The following is an 18,805-nucleotide window of genomic DNA, read 5'->3' on the forward strand; positions in this document are numbered from 1 at the left end:
GACAATATTTTCCACGTTCACTACAAATGGCTGCATTTGAACGGCAGTTATATTTGATACGTCTGAAAGAAAACCACGGTTTTAAATAGCAGTCCTGTAATTTACTAATATTATTCTACACAGAGACTTAGTGTGAATAACTTGACCGACACACTGCAGCGAAATGAAAATGGAAGAAATGTCTGATTTTGGAACACTCTTATAGGTGATATGTTTGACAGAGGACCACGGTTTTAAATAGCAGGCCTTTAATTTACTAATACTATTTTTCACAGACACCTATTGTGAATAGCTTGACCGACACACTGCAACAGAATGGAAAAGGAGGCCAATATTTTTCACGTTCAGTTTAAATTTCTGGATTTTTATCGCTGAAATATGGAACAGTTCTGGCTTTATTCTGCAGTCACAACAAGCAAATGGAGCAGAAAAATGGTGTACTCTGGATTGTTTTTTAAGCAAATGACCAGCATTAAGATAAAAAAAATATTTCCCTTTCCCGATATCTGTGGCTATGTCTACAAATATCTGTAAGAACAGCAGCAGCAGGAATGTTCAATGGACGATCTTGCACTATATGCACTGCAGTCTGCCACATACACTGCCTGCCTGCCTCATTCCTGCTATCGCTAGTGATGAGTGAACGTGCTCGCCACTGCTCGGTACTCGCCCGAGCATCTCACTGCTCGAGATGCTCGGCGCTCGACGAATATTTCCAGGTTGCTCGGGCGGGAGCTCGGGTACCCTCCCTGCGTGTTTGGCGCTCTTTAGAGAGCCAATGAACATGCAGGGATTGCACTGTAATGCCGTAGCCATGTTGGCTGTGGGTATTACAGTGATTCTCTGGCTGCACAGCATCATCAGGTGTATATAAGAACGGGCGCCGCCATGCTAGTCACAGTCTACCCCGGAATCAGGCAGAGTAGGGAGAGGAGCTGCTGCGGGAGCGAGAGATTTGATTGATTAGCAGCGTTAGTATAGGTATTCCACAACATATATCTATAATATCCATCTGAACCTACAGTCCTTCTGAAGACTAATCCAGCTGCATATAATCCGTGATAGGTAAGCAGACAGTGTATGTTGCAGACTGCAGTGCATGATACAGCAGAAGAGGGTCCATTGAACGTCCTATCTGCTGCTGCTGTAATAATTACAGATATTTCTAGACATAGAAAGGCAAATTTTTTTTTATCTTAATCCTGGTTATTTGGGTTATTTGCTTAAGAAGCAATCCAGAGTACACCATTTTTCTGCTCCATTTGCCTGTTGGCACTGCAAAATATAGCCAGATCCTTTCCATATTACAGCAATAAAAATCCATGAATAAAAAAAGAAAAAGGAGAAAAGAAAGGGGGGCACAGATCTAAGTGTAGTATTTTAGTAATATCGAATTAGAATTAAAAATTGCTCTCACCTCTGTGGTGTCTTGTTATCCAGCATGTTACCCTGTCTTTAGGGAGTGGAGTAGTCATCTGGATCTGCTGGCCTGCAGCTCAAAAACAGGTAAAACGAGCTCCCTTGAAGGAGACTCCTCAGAAAGTGCAAGAAAGAGTTTCCAGTTTGTCAGGGAGCACTTCCAGGTGATTTATTACTTACTCCAAATCCAACACGTTGTTTGTATAAAAATAAACTGGATTATTCCTGAAAGATTTGGAGTAAGTAATGAATCACCTGGAGGCGCTCCCTGACAAACTGGAAACTCTTTCTTGCAGCGATAAAAATCCAGAAATTTGTAGTGAACGTGGAAAATATTAACCTCCATTTAAATTTTGTTGCAGTGTGTCAGTGAAGTTATTGACACGAGGTCGCTGTGAAAAATAGTAACCTACAGGCCAGCTATTTAAAACTGTGGTTTTCTGTCACACGTATCACATATCACTGCGGTTCAAATCCAGCCATTTGTAATGAATGTGGAAAATATTGTCCTCCATTTAAAATGGGCAAGGGGCGTGGCAAGGAACGGGAAAGTGGACGCGATGGTGCATACAGAGGACGAGACCGAGGCCGTGGGCAAGCTGAAATTGTGCCACAACAAACACCCACATCTTGTCGCTCGACCTTAATGTCCCAACTAATAGAGGACCGCAGAACACCACTATTCAACACAGAGCAGTGTGAAAAGGTTATTGGTTGGATAGCAAAATGCTTCCAGTCACTTAGCCACCACCACCACCCTGTCTTCCACATTGTCAAGTCTCAGTAGCCGTGAGTCTGGACTGCATATTTCTCACCCTGATCCTCCTTCCTCCCACCATGCCGAGTGCCCGGAGCAAATGATCCTACACTTGGACACTCCGAAGAGCTGTTCACTTTTACATTTATAGATTCGGGCCTCTCGCCCGGTCCACTTGAAGCAGGGCAAGGGGAGATCACATGTAGCGATGCCCAAGTATTTGAGCAGCCATGGTCACACGAAGGTGATGGTGGGAAACTGTCACAAGAGGTGCATGATGATGAGACACAATTGCCAGAAAGTCAGGAGGAGGACCAAGGTGCGGAAGTGGAAGATGAGGTGGTGGATGATGAAGTCACTGACCCAACCTGGCAAGGTGACTTGCAGAGCGAGGACCGCAGCACACAGGGGGAGGGAGGCGTAGCACCACAACAGGCAAGAACAAGCAGTGTGGTGGCCGCAGACAGAAGGCCGGCAACTATACCTCGTAACATCAACAAGACGGAAGTTGCCAGTACAACTGTTAGGTCTTCCCAAGTCTGGTTGTTTTTTAAAGACTCTGCCGATAACCCCAAAAAGGCCATTTGCACCACCTGCCAGGTCAGCATCAACAAGGGTAGCAAAGCTAGCAGCCTGACCACCACCAGCATAATCAGGCACATGACAGCAAACAACCCGACCACCCAGGGTCCAGTAATAGTGTCTGTGGGTGACACCACTGCTTGTTTCGTTGTTGTGCGTGCACACCATTCCCCTTTCCATGGCATATGCAAAGATGCCTCCCGCCCTGCACCTGTCATTGAACACTCTTAAATAGCACCATCAGCAAGCACGTCCACGTCCTTGTCCTAGTGTAGCGTTCCATTGTCCCTACCCCAGTCCTTGGAACGCAAGCGCAAATGCGCAGCTAACACCCCAAAGGCCACATTACTAATTTCACACATTTCGCGAATACTTGTGCTCAAACTATTGCCTTTTAGGCTCGTGGAGACGGAAGCTTTCCACAACCTGATGGAGGCAGCCGTCTTTCGGTACTCGGTCCCCATCCGCCACTATTTCTCCCGGTGTGCCGTCCCCGCATTACACAAGCACGTGTCCCACAACATTACCCATGCCCTCAACAATGCAGTTACTGGGGAAGTCCACCTAGCCACAGACACGTGGACAAGTGCTTGTGGGTAGGGATGGTACAGCTCGCTTACGGAACACAGGGTTAACATAGTGGAAGCCAGGACCCAGTCGGACCTTGGGACGGAATACGTCCTAACGACGCCGAGGATTGCAGGCCCTAAGTCAATCAGGGTTGCCTCCACATTCTACAGCTCCTGCACCTCATCCTCCTCTTCAGCCTCCATCTACGAAATGACCACATCAGTCACAAGCTGGAAGCACTGCAGCACTGCCTCAGCCAAGCGGCAACAGGTTGTGCTGAAGCTAATATACTTAGGTGACAAACCGCACAATGCTGAAGATTTGTGGACAGCTCTGAAAGAGCAGGCAGATCTGTGGTTGACACCGCTGAACCTACAGCCAGGCATGGTCGTGTGTGCCAATGGCCGGAACCTAGTGGCGGCTCTGAGGCGAGGCGAGCTCACACACGTACCATGCCTGGCCCATGTGCTTAACCTCGTTGTTCAGCGGTTTCTCAAAACCTACCCGGATCTGCTAGATCTGCTTGTTAAAGTACGCCACCTGTGTGCCCATTTTAGAAAGTCAGCTACAGCTTCCGCCGCCCTTGCCGTGCTTCAGCAGCATTTTCAGCTTCCGGCTAACCGACTGCTGTGTGATGTCCCCACGCATTGGAACTCTACATTGCAGATGTTGGGAAGGATTTGTGAGCAGAAGAGGGCATTTGTTGACTACCAGCATCAACAAGGCCGTCGGTATTCAGGTCAGACTCCACACATAAAACCTCAGGAGTGGACATGGATGTCAGACATCTGTACCATCCTCCGAAACTTTGAGGACTCCACCAAGATGGTTAGCAGCGATGACGCCATAATTACCATCACCATCCCGATTCTCTGCCTTCTGAAATGCTCTCTGCTCTCAATTAAAGAGGATGCATTGCAGGAGGAGCACAATGTAATGGAGCAAGGAACCATACAGGTGATTACATACAGCCCAGCCTCATTTCATCCCAATGTGGATTGGGAGACAATGAGGAGGAGGAGAAGGAAAAACAGGAGCTAGTTTCCTGCACTATAGATGGTACTATCTGCACAACTGGCATACCGTCTGTTCAGCATGGATGGTGTGAGGACAGGAAGGAGGAGGATGAGGAGGAGAGCATGGTCAGTCGTCCTTTTGGTGAGGACACGGAAGTCTTGCCTTTTTGCAGGCTGGCACACATGGCTGAGTTTATGTTACGCTGCCTTTCCCGTGACTCTCGCGTTGTCCAAATTTTGGGTGACAGTCATTACTGGTTGGTGATGCTTCTAGACTCACGTTACAGGGAGAAATTTCTGTCTCTTATTCCCTTGCAGGACAGGCCTAATAAAATGGTGCAATACGAGAAGGTCCTGTTAGAACCTTGCTGTTAGGTTTTTTTTCCTTTGCTGGTCACATGACCTTGTTGGCCTATTTAATCCTGCTCCGCCCTTCTGGCTTTGCTGGACTTCATTGTATATCTTTTTTCTAGCTAGCCTGTGCTCTGTATCTAACTCTGTTAGTTTGCTTGGTCTACGGACCTCTATGTTCTATCTATTTTGTTTGTTCGTCTGTCTGCTACTATTTCTGTTAGGAGGTGTCCCATATTCCTCCCAGTCCTTAGTACTTGTAGGGATTCCCTCCCCAAATCTATAGGTCTCCGTACAGACTAGATTAGGACTTTAGCAGGTCTGATCGCAGGATCAGGTTCCCTGTTACTTCGTAGGGATTCAGTTGAGTCTTATAGTAGGGACAGATCTCCTCTCTTTCCTTAGCTTTGGTAGCAGAACATAACAGTAAGTCCAGCCAGTAAATTCTCTAAGGAAAGATTTTTTTTTGTTCCATCATGGTGTCGGTTCAGGATTTGGCTAAACACCTGCAGGGACTCTCTCTGGAAGTGGCCGAGCTCCGTCAGCACGTGAGTAACTGTCCTGGAGCACATTTCTTGGAGCCTAAGGTATGTTTGCCGGATTTATTTTTTGGTGAACATCGAGAATTTTTTTCATTTAAAAATGCTTGCTTATTGTATTTTCGTTTGAGACCCAAGTCCTCTGGGGATGAATCCCAGCGCGTAGGGTTCATAATGTCACTTTTGCGCAAAGAGCCTCAGGAGTGGGCCTTTTCTTTGCAACCTAGTGATACATGCTTCAGATCAGTGGATAGTTTTTTTTCTGCTTTAGGACTATTATATGATGATCCTGACCGTGTCGCATCAGCTGAGACTGAGTTGAGACGTTTAAAACAAGGATCAGGTAATATGGAAAAATATTGTACACATTTTCGTCGTTGGTCCACTCAAACAGGGTGGAACGATTCTGCTCTGAAAAGTCTATTTCTTGCTGGGCTCAGTGAAAAGGTTAAAGACCTGCTAATTGCTTATCCTACACCTGAGGATTTGCAACAGGCTATGCAATTAGCTATACGGGTGGATAGGAGACTGCGTGCAAGGGTTAATGAGAGCAAATCCTCTGCTATGTCAGTTTCTGGTTATGATAATGTGTGTACTAACAGTGGTGAACCGATGGAGATTGGATCGGTGGCACCTCGCTCTCAAGAAAAACACCGTCGTTTTTCAGAAGGCTTGTGTTTCTATTGCGGGAAATCTGGTCATTTGATTAAAGGCTGTGAGCTTCGTATGAAGAAAGAAAAAAAAATGGTCAGTCACGCCCGTATTGCCTGTTTAAATTCCAAGGGTATATTTTTAGCTGCTTCCACGATTGCTCAGGAAAAATTAATGGAATTTCGGGTGTTTGTTGATTGCGGGTCTACACTGAATGTTATTGATGGGGGATTCGTGGAAAAACTCAATTTAAAACCTGAACCTTTATCATCCCCCATTGCTGTGGTTTCTGTGGATGGCTCCCCTTTGAAGAATATTACTCTCAAGGTCAGTGAATTTCCTCTCACTATTAATGGTGTTCACCATGAGAAATTGGATTTGGTAGTGTTGAATAACTTGCCTTCTCCAGTAATATTGGGATTGCCCTGGTTAAAATTTCACAATCCTGTACTGGATTGGTCTACCAGTGAAATTAAATCCTGGAGCCATAAATGTTATGACAAGTGTTGTAACGGGCGTATTGCAGCTTTGGATAGGGGAGAATTACCTGTTCCTATTCAGGATTTTTGGAGAGTTTTTTCTGAGAAAGAATCGCAGGTTTTGCCTCCCCATAGAGACTATGATTGTTCTATTGAATTTGTCCCTGGAGCGACTCTTCCTAAAAGTCGTTTATTTAACCTTACTATTCCTGAGAGGAAGGCTTTGGAGGAATACATACAGACAAGTTTGGCCGCCGGTCACATTAGGCCCTCTAAGTCTCCTGTGGCGGTTGGATTTTTTTTTGTAAAAAAAAAGGACGGCGGTTTACGTCCTTGTCTGGATTTTCGTGAGATTAACAAAATTACGGTACGCAATCCTTACCCACTGCCATTGATTCCTGATCTGTTTAACCAGTTATTGGGGGCCAAGTGGTTCTCTAAAATTGACCTTAAGGGGGCATACAATCTGTTGCGCATGAAGGAGGGTGACGAATGGAAGACTGCTTTTAACACTCCTGTGGGTCATTTTGAGAATCTGGTTATGCCTTTTGGTCTTACTAATGCTCCTGCATTTTTTCAGAATCTGATTAATGACATCCTTAGACCTTTGATCGGTAAAAATGTGGTTGTGTATTTGGATGACATTTTGATTTATTCGCCAGATCTGGAGTCTCATTGGCGGAGCGTACGTGAGGTATTACAGTTATTAATGGACAATTCGCTTTTTGCTAAGCTGGAGAAATGTGAGTTCGCTGTACAGAGAATTAGTTTTTTGGGCTACATTATCTCCAGCAAAGGTTTTGAGATGGATCCGGTTAAGGTTCAGGCTGTGCAGGAATGGCCTAGGCCTATTGGTTTGAAATCGATACAGAGGTTTTTGGGTTTCGCCAATTACTATAGAAAATTCATAAAAAATTTTTCTAGTATTGTCAAACCTCTGACTGATCTCACTAGGAAAGGTGCTGATGCGGTTCAGTGGTCTTCTGAGGCCATTGAAGCTTTTGTGTATCTCAAGGAGAGGTTCACCTCTGCTCCCATCCTTATGCAGCCTGATGTTACTAGGCCGTTTTTGGTTGAGGTTGATGCTTCCTCTGTGGGGGTTGGCGCAGTATTGTCTCAGGATAACGGGGATGGATTACATCCCTGTGCATTTTTTTCAAAAAAATTTTCGGAGACTGAATTGAATTACGATATTGGTAATAGGGAATTATTGGCTATTAAACTCGCATTTGAACACTGGCGCCACTTCTTGGAAGGTGCGGAATTTCCCGTTCAGGTTCTTACGGATCATAAAAATCTGATATATCTTGACGCTGCCAAGCGCCTGAATGCCCGTCAGGCTAGGTGGGCACTGTTTTTCTCGCGGTTTAATTTCTCCGTTACTTACATCCCTGGTACTAAGAATGTTAAGGCGGATGCCTTGTCTCGCAGTTTTTCTCCCATAGTCGGTGCTGAGAAAGAGGAAAACATTTTACAAGAAGGTGTTGTGATAGCTGCTTTAGACTCCGTTTTGGAAGATGAGATTCTTAAAGCTCAGGAGAATGCCCCATCTAACACTCCTCATGGGAGGTTGTTTGTGCCTGGGACCTTTAGGAGAGATTTGTTTGTTGAGTGTCACGAATCTCGGTTGGCAGGTCATCCCGGAATCTCTGAGACCAAGAGACTGGTGGGTCGCAGTTTTTGGTGGCCTGGATGGCAGAAGGAAGTCATTAAGTGGGTGCGCCAATGTACTATATGTGCTAGATCTAAGTCCTCACATACTCCTGCTGCGGGGTTGCTTTGTCCTTTGGAGGTCCCCAGTGCTCCTTGGACACATTTGGCTATGGACTTTATAACTGACCTTCCCTCCTCTGAGGGTTTTACTGTCATCTGGGTGGTCGTGGACCGTTTTAGCAAAATGTGTCACTTGGTTCCCTTCGTCAAACTGCCCTGCGCTAAAACTCTCGCTAAGGCCTTTGTCAAGGAAATTGTCAGACTTCATGGCGTTCCTACTGACATTGTTTCTGATAGGGGTCCTCAGTTCGTGGCTCGTTTTTGGCGTGCCTTTTGTGACAGGTTGGGAATTCATTTGTCGTTTTCGTCCGGATATCATCCTGAATCTAATGGCCAGACAGAAAGGAAAAACCAGGATGTTGAGCAGTTCTTGCGTTGTTTTGTGGCAGACAATCAAGAGGGGTGGTCTGAGTTTCTGCCACTTGCCGAATTTGCTCTGAACAATCATACATCTTCTTCTGCTGGTTGTTCGCCTTTTTTTTGTTGTTCTGGGAGACATCCGTCGTTTGGGTCGTTCTCCAAGTTGGGATCTGCCGTGCCTGAGGAGGAGAATTTTTCCGGTGATTTGGAAAGAGTTTGGACGGATGTGCGTGGTAATCTTCAGGAGGCCAACAGAAAATCTAAAGACTACTTTGATAGGAAACGACAGGAGGTTTTGTTCGCTGTTGGTGACATGGTTTGGTTGTCCTCTAGGAATCTGCGGTTGAGGATTCCTTCTAAGAAATTGGGTCCCAAGTTTGTAGGGCCCTTTAAGGTGCTTCAGGTTGTCAACCAATCTGCTGTTAGGTTGGAGGTTCCTACCTCCTGGAGAATTAATCCGGTCTTTCATGTCTCTCTGTTAAAAAAAGCTGTTGTGTCGGATGGTGACGCCTCTGCCTCTGTTCCTCCGGTGGTGGAGGACGGGGAATATGAAATTTCTCGCATCCTTGACTCTAGACGGTATAGAGGTAGTTTGCAGTATCTTGTGGCCTGGAAAGGTTTCGGACCCGAGGATAACTCTTGGGTGAGGTCAGATGATGTTTCCGCGTCCAGACTTATCAGAGCGTTTCACAGGAGATTTCCTGATAAGCCTGGTCCTAGGGGATCCGGAGGATCCTCTTAGAAGGGGGGGTACTGTTAGAACCTTGCTGTTAGGTTTTTTTTCCTTTGCTGGTCACATGACCTTGTTGGCCTATTTAATCCTGCTCCGCCCTTCTGGCTTTGCTGGACTTCATTGTATATCTTTTTTCTAGCTAGCCTGTGCTCTGTATCTAACTCTGTTAGTTTGCTTGGTCTACGGACCTCTATGTTCTATCTATTTTGTTTGTTCGTCTGTCTGCTACTATTTCTGTTAGGAGGTGTCCCATATTCCTCCCAGTCCTTAGTACTTGTAGGGATTCCCTCCCCAAATCTATAGGTCTCCGTACAGACTAGATTAGGACTTTAGCAGGTCTGATCGCAGGATCAGGTTCCCTGTTACTTCGTAGGGATTCAGTTGAGTCTTATAGTAGGGACAGATCTCCTCTCTTTCCTTAGCTTTGGTAGCAGAACATAACAGGTCCTTGTTGCGGAATTATTAAAAAAATTCCCATCTGAAAACGCTGGCGGCAAAGGTCACAGTTCATTGAACAACCAAGGAATACAGATGAGAGAGCCACAAATGCAATCCAGCAGGGGCAGGGGAACACTGTCAAAGTTCTGGGACAGTTTTCTCAGACTCTCCCATCGCACAGGTCCTGAGGGGCAGGGTACTCTCACAAGGAGTGCAAAGTTTCAGGAGATGGTGAGGGAGTACCTTGCCGACCGTACCAACGTCCTCCGTGATTCCTCTGTGCCTTATAATTATTGGGTATCCAAGCTGGACACGTGGCATGAACTGGCTCTCTACACATTGGAGGTCCTGGCTTGCCCTGCCGCTAGCGTTTTGTCAGAGCGGGTTTTTAGTGCCGCCAGTGCAGTTATAACCGATAGGCGCATCCGCCTGTCAACTGAAAATGCTGACTCTTATAAAAATGAACAAGGGCTGGATTGGGCCAGACTTCTCAATACCACCGAATGATAGCAGTGTAACATAAACTCAAATACAGCTTCTTTTTTTGGGGATGTTTAACTCTATTCACATGCACCTCTGTCTTCACACCCAGACATGGGTATACGCTTCCTGATTTTGTCTATTTGCTCTTGTTCTCCTCCTTCTCCGCGTCCTCATCTTCCACCACCATATCACCACCATATGTACCATATCAACATATCTATGTCTCTTGCAAGGGGAGTTGGAGCTCCTCCAAATTTTTGGCAGCCATTACATTCACTGCATGGGCAAACAGTATGGGAGACCCACTTCCTAATAATTGGAACTTTTTTTTCAGGAGGCCCTCCGACCTCTACGTCTCTTGCAAGGGGTATTGGAGTTCCTCAAAATTTTTGGCAGCCGTTACTTCACTGCATAGGCAAACAGTATGGGAGACACAATTCCTTAAATTGGGAACATTGTTTTCAGGAGGCGCACAGACATCTATGTCTCTTGCAAGGAGCATTGAAGTTCCTCGAAATTTTTGGCAGCCGTTGCAGTCACTGCGTGCTCAATAACAGTATAGGAGACCCACTTGTTAATAATGGGAACAACAAAGCATAGCCGGCTGAAGGCTCTCTAACAATAGCGAGGGTTGACTGCTGGCCCTTTAAGAATAGTAAGGGCCACCTGATGGCCCTATAAAAATAGTCTTTGTGACTTTCAGAGTCCCTCCATCATAAATGAAACAGGATGTGTCTGATGATGTGTCACACACCACATGGCCAAATAAGGTAATAAAATGTTAAAATGACATTTCCTGGTGAATGCATTTGTCTTTCGTTGAAAGCAATACAAAAGTACAAAAACACATCAAAAACGCTACGTGTGAACATAGCCCAATGTGTGGAGGAGCATTTTTGGTTTTGGTTATTTATTTTGCCTTATAAGTCATTATCCTGGAAAGGATGTTCCTTAACATATTGCCCAGGAAAATCCATTTTGGTTTAGTTTTTGTATGTTTTATTGTGAGTCCATAAAAGTGTCGTAATACCTCTGACAAAGTTGTTGACAGCAGTGACCTGGGAGTCAGAAATGCTTCCAGGGGCCTTTCCCATGCTGTTACCATGTCATTTGAGCACTGTTCCCATCGATTTGGGCAATTTTTAGGCCCTCTGCAGACCGCCGGGGGGAGACGCCGGAAAAATGCTCGAGTTTCCTATAGACTTACATTAGGCTCGTTACTTGGACCGAGCACTCGAGCATTCCAATTTGCTGGACTCAAACAATGAGTTCCCAAGCATTTTAGTGCTCGCTCATCACTAGCTATCACCACTGAATATATGCAGCTGGATTAGTCCTCAGAAGGATTGTTAGTTCAGATGGATATATATATTTTGTGGAATACCTATACTAACAGGATGTTCAATGGACCCTCTTGTGTGTATATATATATACGCTGTGGAATACCTACACTAACTATGAAGAAGCAAATCTCTCCCTGATGCAGCAGCAGCTCTCCCTACTCTGCCTGATTCCGGAGTAGACTGTGATGAGCATGGTCTTACATACACCTGATGATGCTGTGCAGCCAGCTAATCACTGTAATGCCCACAACCAACATGGCTACAGCATTACAGTGCATGGCAGGCAATCCATGCATGTTTATTGGCTCTCTAAACAGCGCCAAACATGCAGGAAGGGGACCCTAGTTTCCACCAGAACAACCCGGAAATACTCGCCGAGCTCGTCGAGCACAGTGATGCTCGGGCGAGTACCGAGCAGTGGCGAGCACGTTCGCTCATCACTAAACCCGACCTATTTCCTGTCAGATCGACTGGCTTTTAGCACTGGGACTCGATAGGCATGAACGAGAGAGTGAGGCTGACGATGTGCACAACTCTTACTCACTTTAACTCAAGTCAAGCGCAAGTCATGACTTCAATCACCGCACTTCAAAGTCATGTGGCAATGGGGGATCGGCGAAGCAGCAGGTGTGGGATCACTGGAAGCTGTAGGCACGAACCTGCACACAGATGGCCCAGGGCATAGGGTTGCTCCCCATTGGACTGAAGCAGAAGTGGAGTTCTGCAGCACCCTGGGTGTCTGAGCAGCCTTTTTTAGGATCACTCTGCTCACCTCCATTGAGGATGGGGCTAGGAAAGGTGCCTCAAACATAGTCGGCTTCACCTTGACCTGGGCAGCCTACCGCAGCTGGCATGTATCCCTCATAGTAGTCGACACACAAAAAAGAAAATGTTGGTACTCAATTTTGGCACATGGAACATGAGAACTTTGCTAGATAATATCAAGGTAGACAGACCAAAGAGGAGAATGGCACTGGTTGCTAAGGAGCCAGCTCGCTACAAAGTGAACATAACAGCTCACAGTGAAATGTGCTTAGCAGATAAGGACCAACTGACAAAGCATAGTGGTGGATACACGCTTTTCTGGAGTGGTCAAGGCAGCATTGAATCAAGAGTAAAGTTGTGGGATTTGCTATCAAATCTCACCTTGTTCATTAACTTGCCCAGCTTCCGGAGGGCATCAACGACTGATTGATGATACATCAGCTCCCATTTACAAACAAGAAGCATGTTACGCGGATTAGTGCCTTTGCTCCCACCATGGATTTAGAGTAGGAATACTAGGGAGCAAAAAGAGCGCAAATAGGGTTTTAACCGATTAAAACAAAAGATTTGTAAAGGAATGCACGCTCATCTGGTGCTATTGCACATTTGCAACCATTCAATAATATAGATCAGCTGCTGCAGGATACGGGTCGTCAGACAAAGAGAAATGGCTATCCAGATATAGTGTGATTTTCCTGCACAGCTGGTGGACTCACGAGCGAAAACTCGAGAGGCGAAGTGTTCATAAGCAAAATTTTATTTATGCAGTTATAAAGTCAACGCGTTTCAAAGTTATCCTCAATTAGATAAATTAGGTTATGTCCTGAAGAAGAAGTTGAGGATAACTTCGAAATGCGTTGACTTTATAACCAATAAATAACATTTTTTGCTCACGAACATTTCGTTTCTCGAGTTTTCACTCATGAGTCATCCAGCAGAGTATTAAAATCAGCCATATACTCCCACCATGACCAATCAAAATGACATTAAGGATAATTTCTATGATGAACTTGACACACTTATCTCAGAAATCTCACATTCAGACAGCTTAATATACTCGGAGACTTTAAATCCAGTGTGGGAACAAACTATTAAAACTAGGAGGAGTCATTGGGAGACAAGTGTAACAGTGTAAAATGAGTGCCACACATGACCTTGTCATCATCACCAACACTCTACCCACTTGCAAGAACACATAGTGGATGCACTGACGCTGAAGGCACTGGCATCTTATTGACTATGTCATTGCCGGGATGAGGGATAGGGTGGACTTTAGAGTAACGAGAGCCATGTGTGGTACCGACTGCTGGACCGAACACTGCCTCTTTGTGTCTAAGTGCAGACTTTGCATTTTGCTGTCGAAGAGACCCCTAGGTTAGAAGACTACAAAGCGACTGAATGTCTTAAAACTGTAATGAAGAAGAATTGCAGGGAAATTTGCCAATGACCTTGACGGCAGACTGTCAGACACACCAGAGGAAGATGAGAGCGGAACTGAAGAACAGTGGAAGATTCTTAAAGATGCTATTTACAATTCTGCCCTGGAGCATCTCGGACCAGCAGGCCAAAGTAAGCAAGATTGGTTAGATGAAAACAATGAAGAAATAAAGGCACTCCTAGAAGAGAAACATCAGAACTACAAAGAGCATCAAAATGACCCCACGTCACTATCCAAGAAGGATTCCTTTATCAACACAAAAAGGAAGGCACAGATAAAGCTACGTGAGATGCAGGACAGCTTGGTTTAGCAAGAAGGCTGACGAAATGCAGAGCTATGCAGACATCCATGACCGCAAGTGCTTCTATGATGGGCTAAAGGATGTATATGGACCCCAATCATCCAATTCCTCATCTCTCCTCAACGCAGATGAAACGAAGCTGCTGACAGAAAATAAACAGATTTTGGAACGGTGGGCTGAGTACTTCTACAGTGTCCTTAATCGTTCTGCCAATATTAATGACGAGGCCATTGCTCGTCTGCCTCAGGTAGAAATAACAAGGACCTCATCCGTCCTGGCCCGACAAATGATCGTCAGAGGTCAAGCACCGAACACCGATTGCAGACTCCAATCCGAAAGTGGACATGTACTGCAGTGATCAAGAGGCGCGAATTAGCCAGCCCATTACTTCCTATACTGACATATGGTACAGGATTCGATCTGGGGCGGTGCAGCAGACGGGATGGGGACCGGCCAGTGTGAGGAAGGCCCAGAAATTTTTAATTGACTTTGTTACAAATATTTGCGGCTTAGCAGGAACACCCGGTGACCCCCGTTATAGCCTGTAACTTGAGTAGAACCACATTAATGACACCTTTATCCATGTGAACACTACACCCACTCAGAATCAGCTAGCAGTAATCTGCTTACAAATGCAGCGTTGAGCACTTTATTGGTTGAAATATTGCATGTAGAAATGAGCAAAACAATTATCGGTGAACCAAATCAACCTCAAACTTGACAATAAGTTTGGCACAAATCCTTTTTTGTGATTTACTTCACACATATCCTGCAAAATTTCAGCAAGTGGCAAAAGGTTCAGGGAGACATACATTTTTTAAAAAAAGTAATATTCCCCTCTCCCTGAGTCTTCACTTTTCTGCACAATTCCCTGCCCATTCCTGGTCAGATTACTGACTAGGCTTCACACAAAATCATGACATTGTGAGGCCTAGTGAGCCAGGACAGTTGCATGAGCAGAACCCAGGATCAAAAAGCTGCAGAAAGATCCTTTGTGAGTTCTATCCTGGTGGGACAGGAAAACAATGCAGTTATAGGCGGAAGAGGGGCTTTTCTCCACTACTTCTGCTACCATAGAGTGGTGTCTGTCATACATATTAATATATAATTAGAAGATTATATGCAAATTTGGCACAACAAACCAGGATGATAAAAGAAACACTACCAGAATTTTTTATAGAAAAATGTAGACTAAATAAAAAACTACAGTGTCAATATATTTTTATTATATTAGGTTGAGTGAACTTTGCTGCCTATGCCCCATGCCATCAGAGGCTCAATCTGCTGATCAGCGCATCAATATTCTTTACACTGCTATTCTGCTAGTATACTTTGGCTACTGCATTGATATTAAAAGCCATCACAAGAGCTGAAGAGAAAGGGGAAGCCATTTTCATTATAGCAAGCGCACAATAAGTATAAACCACAAGTGGGTCAACCTCCAGAAAGAAGATGATGATAGATGCCACACAAACTCTAAGACAAAGGAGATTCAGTAATTCACAGAGTGTTACAATGCTTTGTCAGTGGTAACCCGGCAGCTCTAAAAAAGGCTACTATGGACAGCCTAAGGCTATGTGCCCACGATGCAGAAATGAAGCAGAAAATTTCTGCAGCATTTCTGCATCTCCCTGGCAGAAAAAACGCATGCAGATTGTGCATGCGTTTTTCCTGCAGAATACATGCGGATCCACATGCGGATTCACATGCGTTTCCGCATGCAGATTGATAAGCGCTTTCCAGGCGATTAGCATCACTTGGAAAGTGCTTGACAACTAGGTCACACTATATAAATCCCTGCAAACAGCATGGATTTATACAGTGTGAACCGTAAAACAATGCTTAAAATAAAGCTATACTCACCCCCGATTCCCCGGCGTGTGCTGCTGCGCTCGTTCCTGTCTGGTTCCCGGCTGCCGGCATATCGCGAGACACAGCGGTGAAGGGCCTGCGGTCACATGACTGTGACGTCACCGAAGGTCCTTCAGCGCTGCCAGCATGCAGAGAGAGACGTCGGGCAGGTGAATATAAACTTTATTTGTTATTTTATTCTTTTTTTCACAGGTACAATGGTACCCAGGTCTGGATGAGAGTCTTCTCTCCTCCAGACCTGGGTACCATCCGCACATTGAATCGCATATAATCCGCGTGTAAAAATGTACAGACACGGATTATATGCGTCTCAATGCAAGTCAATGGCGGCGCTTCCGCAAAATTAATGAACATGCTGCGGATTTATGAGCGCTGCAGAAACGCTCCGGAAAAATCCGCAGCATGTGCATTGACATTGCGGAATGCCATTGGGGACCATGGGGTGCGGATTACCATGCGTTTTTGATGTGTTTCCGCTGCGGAAATTCCGCAGCAGAAACGCATGAAAAACGCGTCGTGGGCACGCAGCCTTAGCGCAAACCACTCCATTTACTAGATACCAGAGGTTGCCTTGGCCTTTAAACCACAGGGGCAACTGGGTTAGAGCCATGGATTCAGCTGCTGGTCAATGGTGCAGGTTGGCAGAAATGTATAGGTAGGCAAGTCGAAACCATACAGGTCAGGAAACAGGCAGTGGTTAGACAACAGGAAAGCAGGAGCTGAAACCACAGGACTAATCAGAGAAGATAAACTTTAACTGGCAGTGGAAGTCAAAGGTTCTGGTTAAAATAGAAGACAGCCCCATCCAAGGTTTGTATAAGTTTAAACAGCCAGGAATTAACCCTTTAGTGCCCTAACGAAGCAGCACAAAAAGTCCCAGGGATTAAATAGGACTGCCACGCTGCTACACCCCGCGTTGTCCACAACAAATGGTTGGTCCTGCCAAGCAATTGAATATATGACCCTCTATGAGTATGGGTTTGAGGATGGGTTTTTAAAGCTACAATAGAAAAAAATGCTACCAGTTATTATTATTGTTAATTTCATGCATAGTTTAGATATCTATTTCAGTTCTCATTTTACCTATGAATCATGAAGATGTTGCACCTACCTTTCTTTGTAGTCGCATGTTATCCCATACTCTTCTGCATACCATACACTCAAAGGCATCAATATAATTGTCCTGAGTTACATCTTGCACACCCCATGTTCTATCTTTGATTGCGTGGATTAATGGATTGTTGTTGATATGTCCTTGTAGCTTCCACTCTAAATACTCCATATACAAACTGTCATTTCTATCAAGCTGTTTAATGTATTGCGCCAGTTCTCGAGGATGAGAAAATCTGCCCACAATTATCACACTTTTGTTACTGGGGAGCCAGTCTTCAATATTAGCGGCACCATAGTATATGGGAACACTTCCCAGCTTTAAAGGCCTCCAAAGTTTCTCAGTTATGTAATCATCACAAACTGCATTTTCAAATGCAAGGATGAACTTATACTGAGCAAGTATATGATAAAACTGAGTGTCATCCATAAAAGATGGGTTATTGACTTGCGGAGGCAAGTCGCGATTATGCAGACATTCTCCATAGGAATCAACAGAAATATATTTCATTAGTTCTTGTACATAAGTGTCCCGATCTGATGGAGGATCACAGTCAGACTGCACATACACCACAGGAGCAAGTTCCCTTCTTAGAATATTCTTCTTCTGTACAGACACAAAGTACTCAAGTGATGTAAGGGTCTGGAGATCCTCTAAATATTGGCTTGTCAAAGGCAGGTGTGAATGTCGGCTAAATGTAGCTGTATGGTTAAACAAAGTAATGGTTGGTGGATGAAACAGTTTGTAGTTGTTTTTTGGAGATTCTTCATGAAACAAAGCCCATTCGTGGTACGGCTTCCGTGGAAGTGGTAAACTGTCTATGTTCAAATCTGTTCCTAAAATGGTAATAAAATATATATTTTGTTTGTAAATACAATCTCTAGAGAATTCCAATGTCCTTCATTGGGCAACTATTCAATATACTATACATTTTAAGATCCAACATCCAAATCTTGAAAATCAGTCCTGAGCATGTCCTTGCACCTGTGTCCGCAAGACATGATCAGGATGTGTTTCACACTCTTGAGAAAAGCAAAAAAGTAAAAAAAAAGTGATTACACTATATTCATATAAAACCAGAATACCCATAAAAGCAAAGCAACAATTTTGGCTTTATCATACCATAGAACAGGATAGCTTTTGTTGAGGGATTCTGAAGGTATGTTCTGTTTATAGTGAAAAAGCAGGTCTCTTCTCCACATTGACCCAGCCTTACAGTCTCACCAGTCAACGGTGACCACCAAAGCATAACGGGATAGCTGCCAACTGCATGCTCCAATTTTCTATAGAAGATGGATTCATGTAACTCCTTCAGCAATGGACTGGATTTTTTCTGGTGGTTAGCATCTTGTACAAGGGAGTTCACTTTCTGCTTTTCAAAATTACCCAGTTCAACTACGACCTGAGGAAAAGATATTTTTGGATATAATTTGTGGATATAAGTTGGAGGAATATATATTTATATTTTCACTTCTAGTCAATAGCACCTTTGAGATTTCTGCCCATATCGGTAAAATTCTGTTCACACGGCATTTGTTATTAGTGGTGCCATGACTTTTTTGCCAATTCTGTTATCTTAAAAGATCTCAGTGATGTAGTTTTCATGAAAAGCTTTCAAAACTAAACCACTCTTCATATAAAAAAACACTAGAAACCATTTGTGTGGATAAAGATATTTCCATGTATTTCCATAATTTTTCCAGTTAATGTTGTGTGCAGGAAAAACTTTGGAGGATACGCAACCTACTCAATCCCTGGATTGGAAGGATTCATGGCAATTGGAGCCCCATAATCACAAAGTATTGGCATAACCTAATGTATTAA

At 44.5% G+C, this 18,805-nt stretch overlaps 1 protein-coding gene across 2 annotated transcripts in view; it reads right to left on the reverse strand.

Moving 5' to 3' along the window:
* Window positions 1–18,805, reverse strand: part of FUT10 (fucosyltransferase 10) — a 57,212-nt gene that overhangs the window by 19,248 nt on the left and 19,159 nt on the right. For both annotated transcript variants that reach the window (XM_073636965.1, XM_073636966.1), the window contains exons 3-4: window positions 18,104–18,383; window positions 16,982–17,817 (exon numbers count right to left, since the gene is read on the reverse strand). In XM_073636965.1, the coding sequence (XP_073493066.1) occupies window positions 16,982–17,817; window positions 18,104–18,383 (1,116 nt within the window). The remainder of the gene's footprint in view (window positions 1–16,981; window positions 17,818–18,103; window positions 18,384–18,805) is intronic.

Source organism: Phyllobates terribilis, unplaced genomic scaffold (genome assembly GCF_046119375.1).
Source record: "Phyllobates terribilis strain yellow unplaced genomic scaffold, ASM4611937v1 Scaffold_1__5_contigs__length_1240528914, whole genome shotgun sequence".
In the NCBI taxonomy this organism is placed as follows: domain Eukaryota; kingdom Metazoa; phylum Chordata; class Amphibia; order Anura; family Dendrobatidae; genus Phyllobates; species Phyllobates terribilis.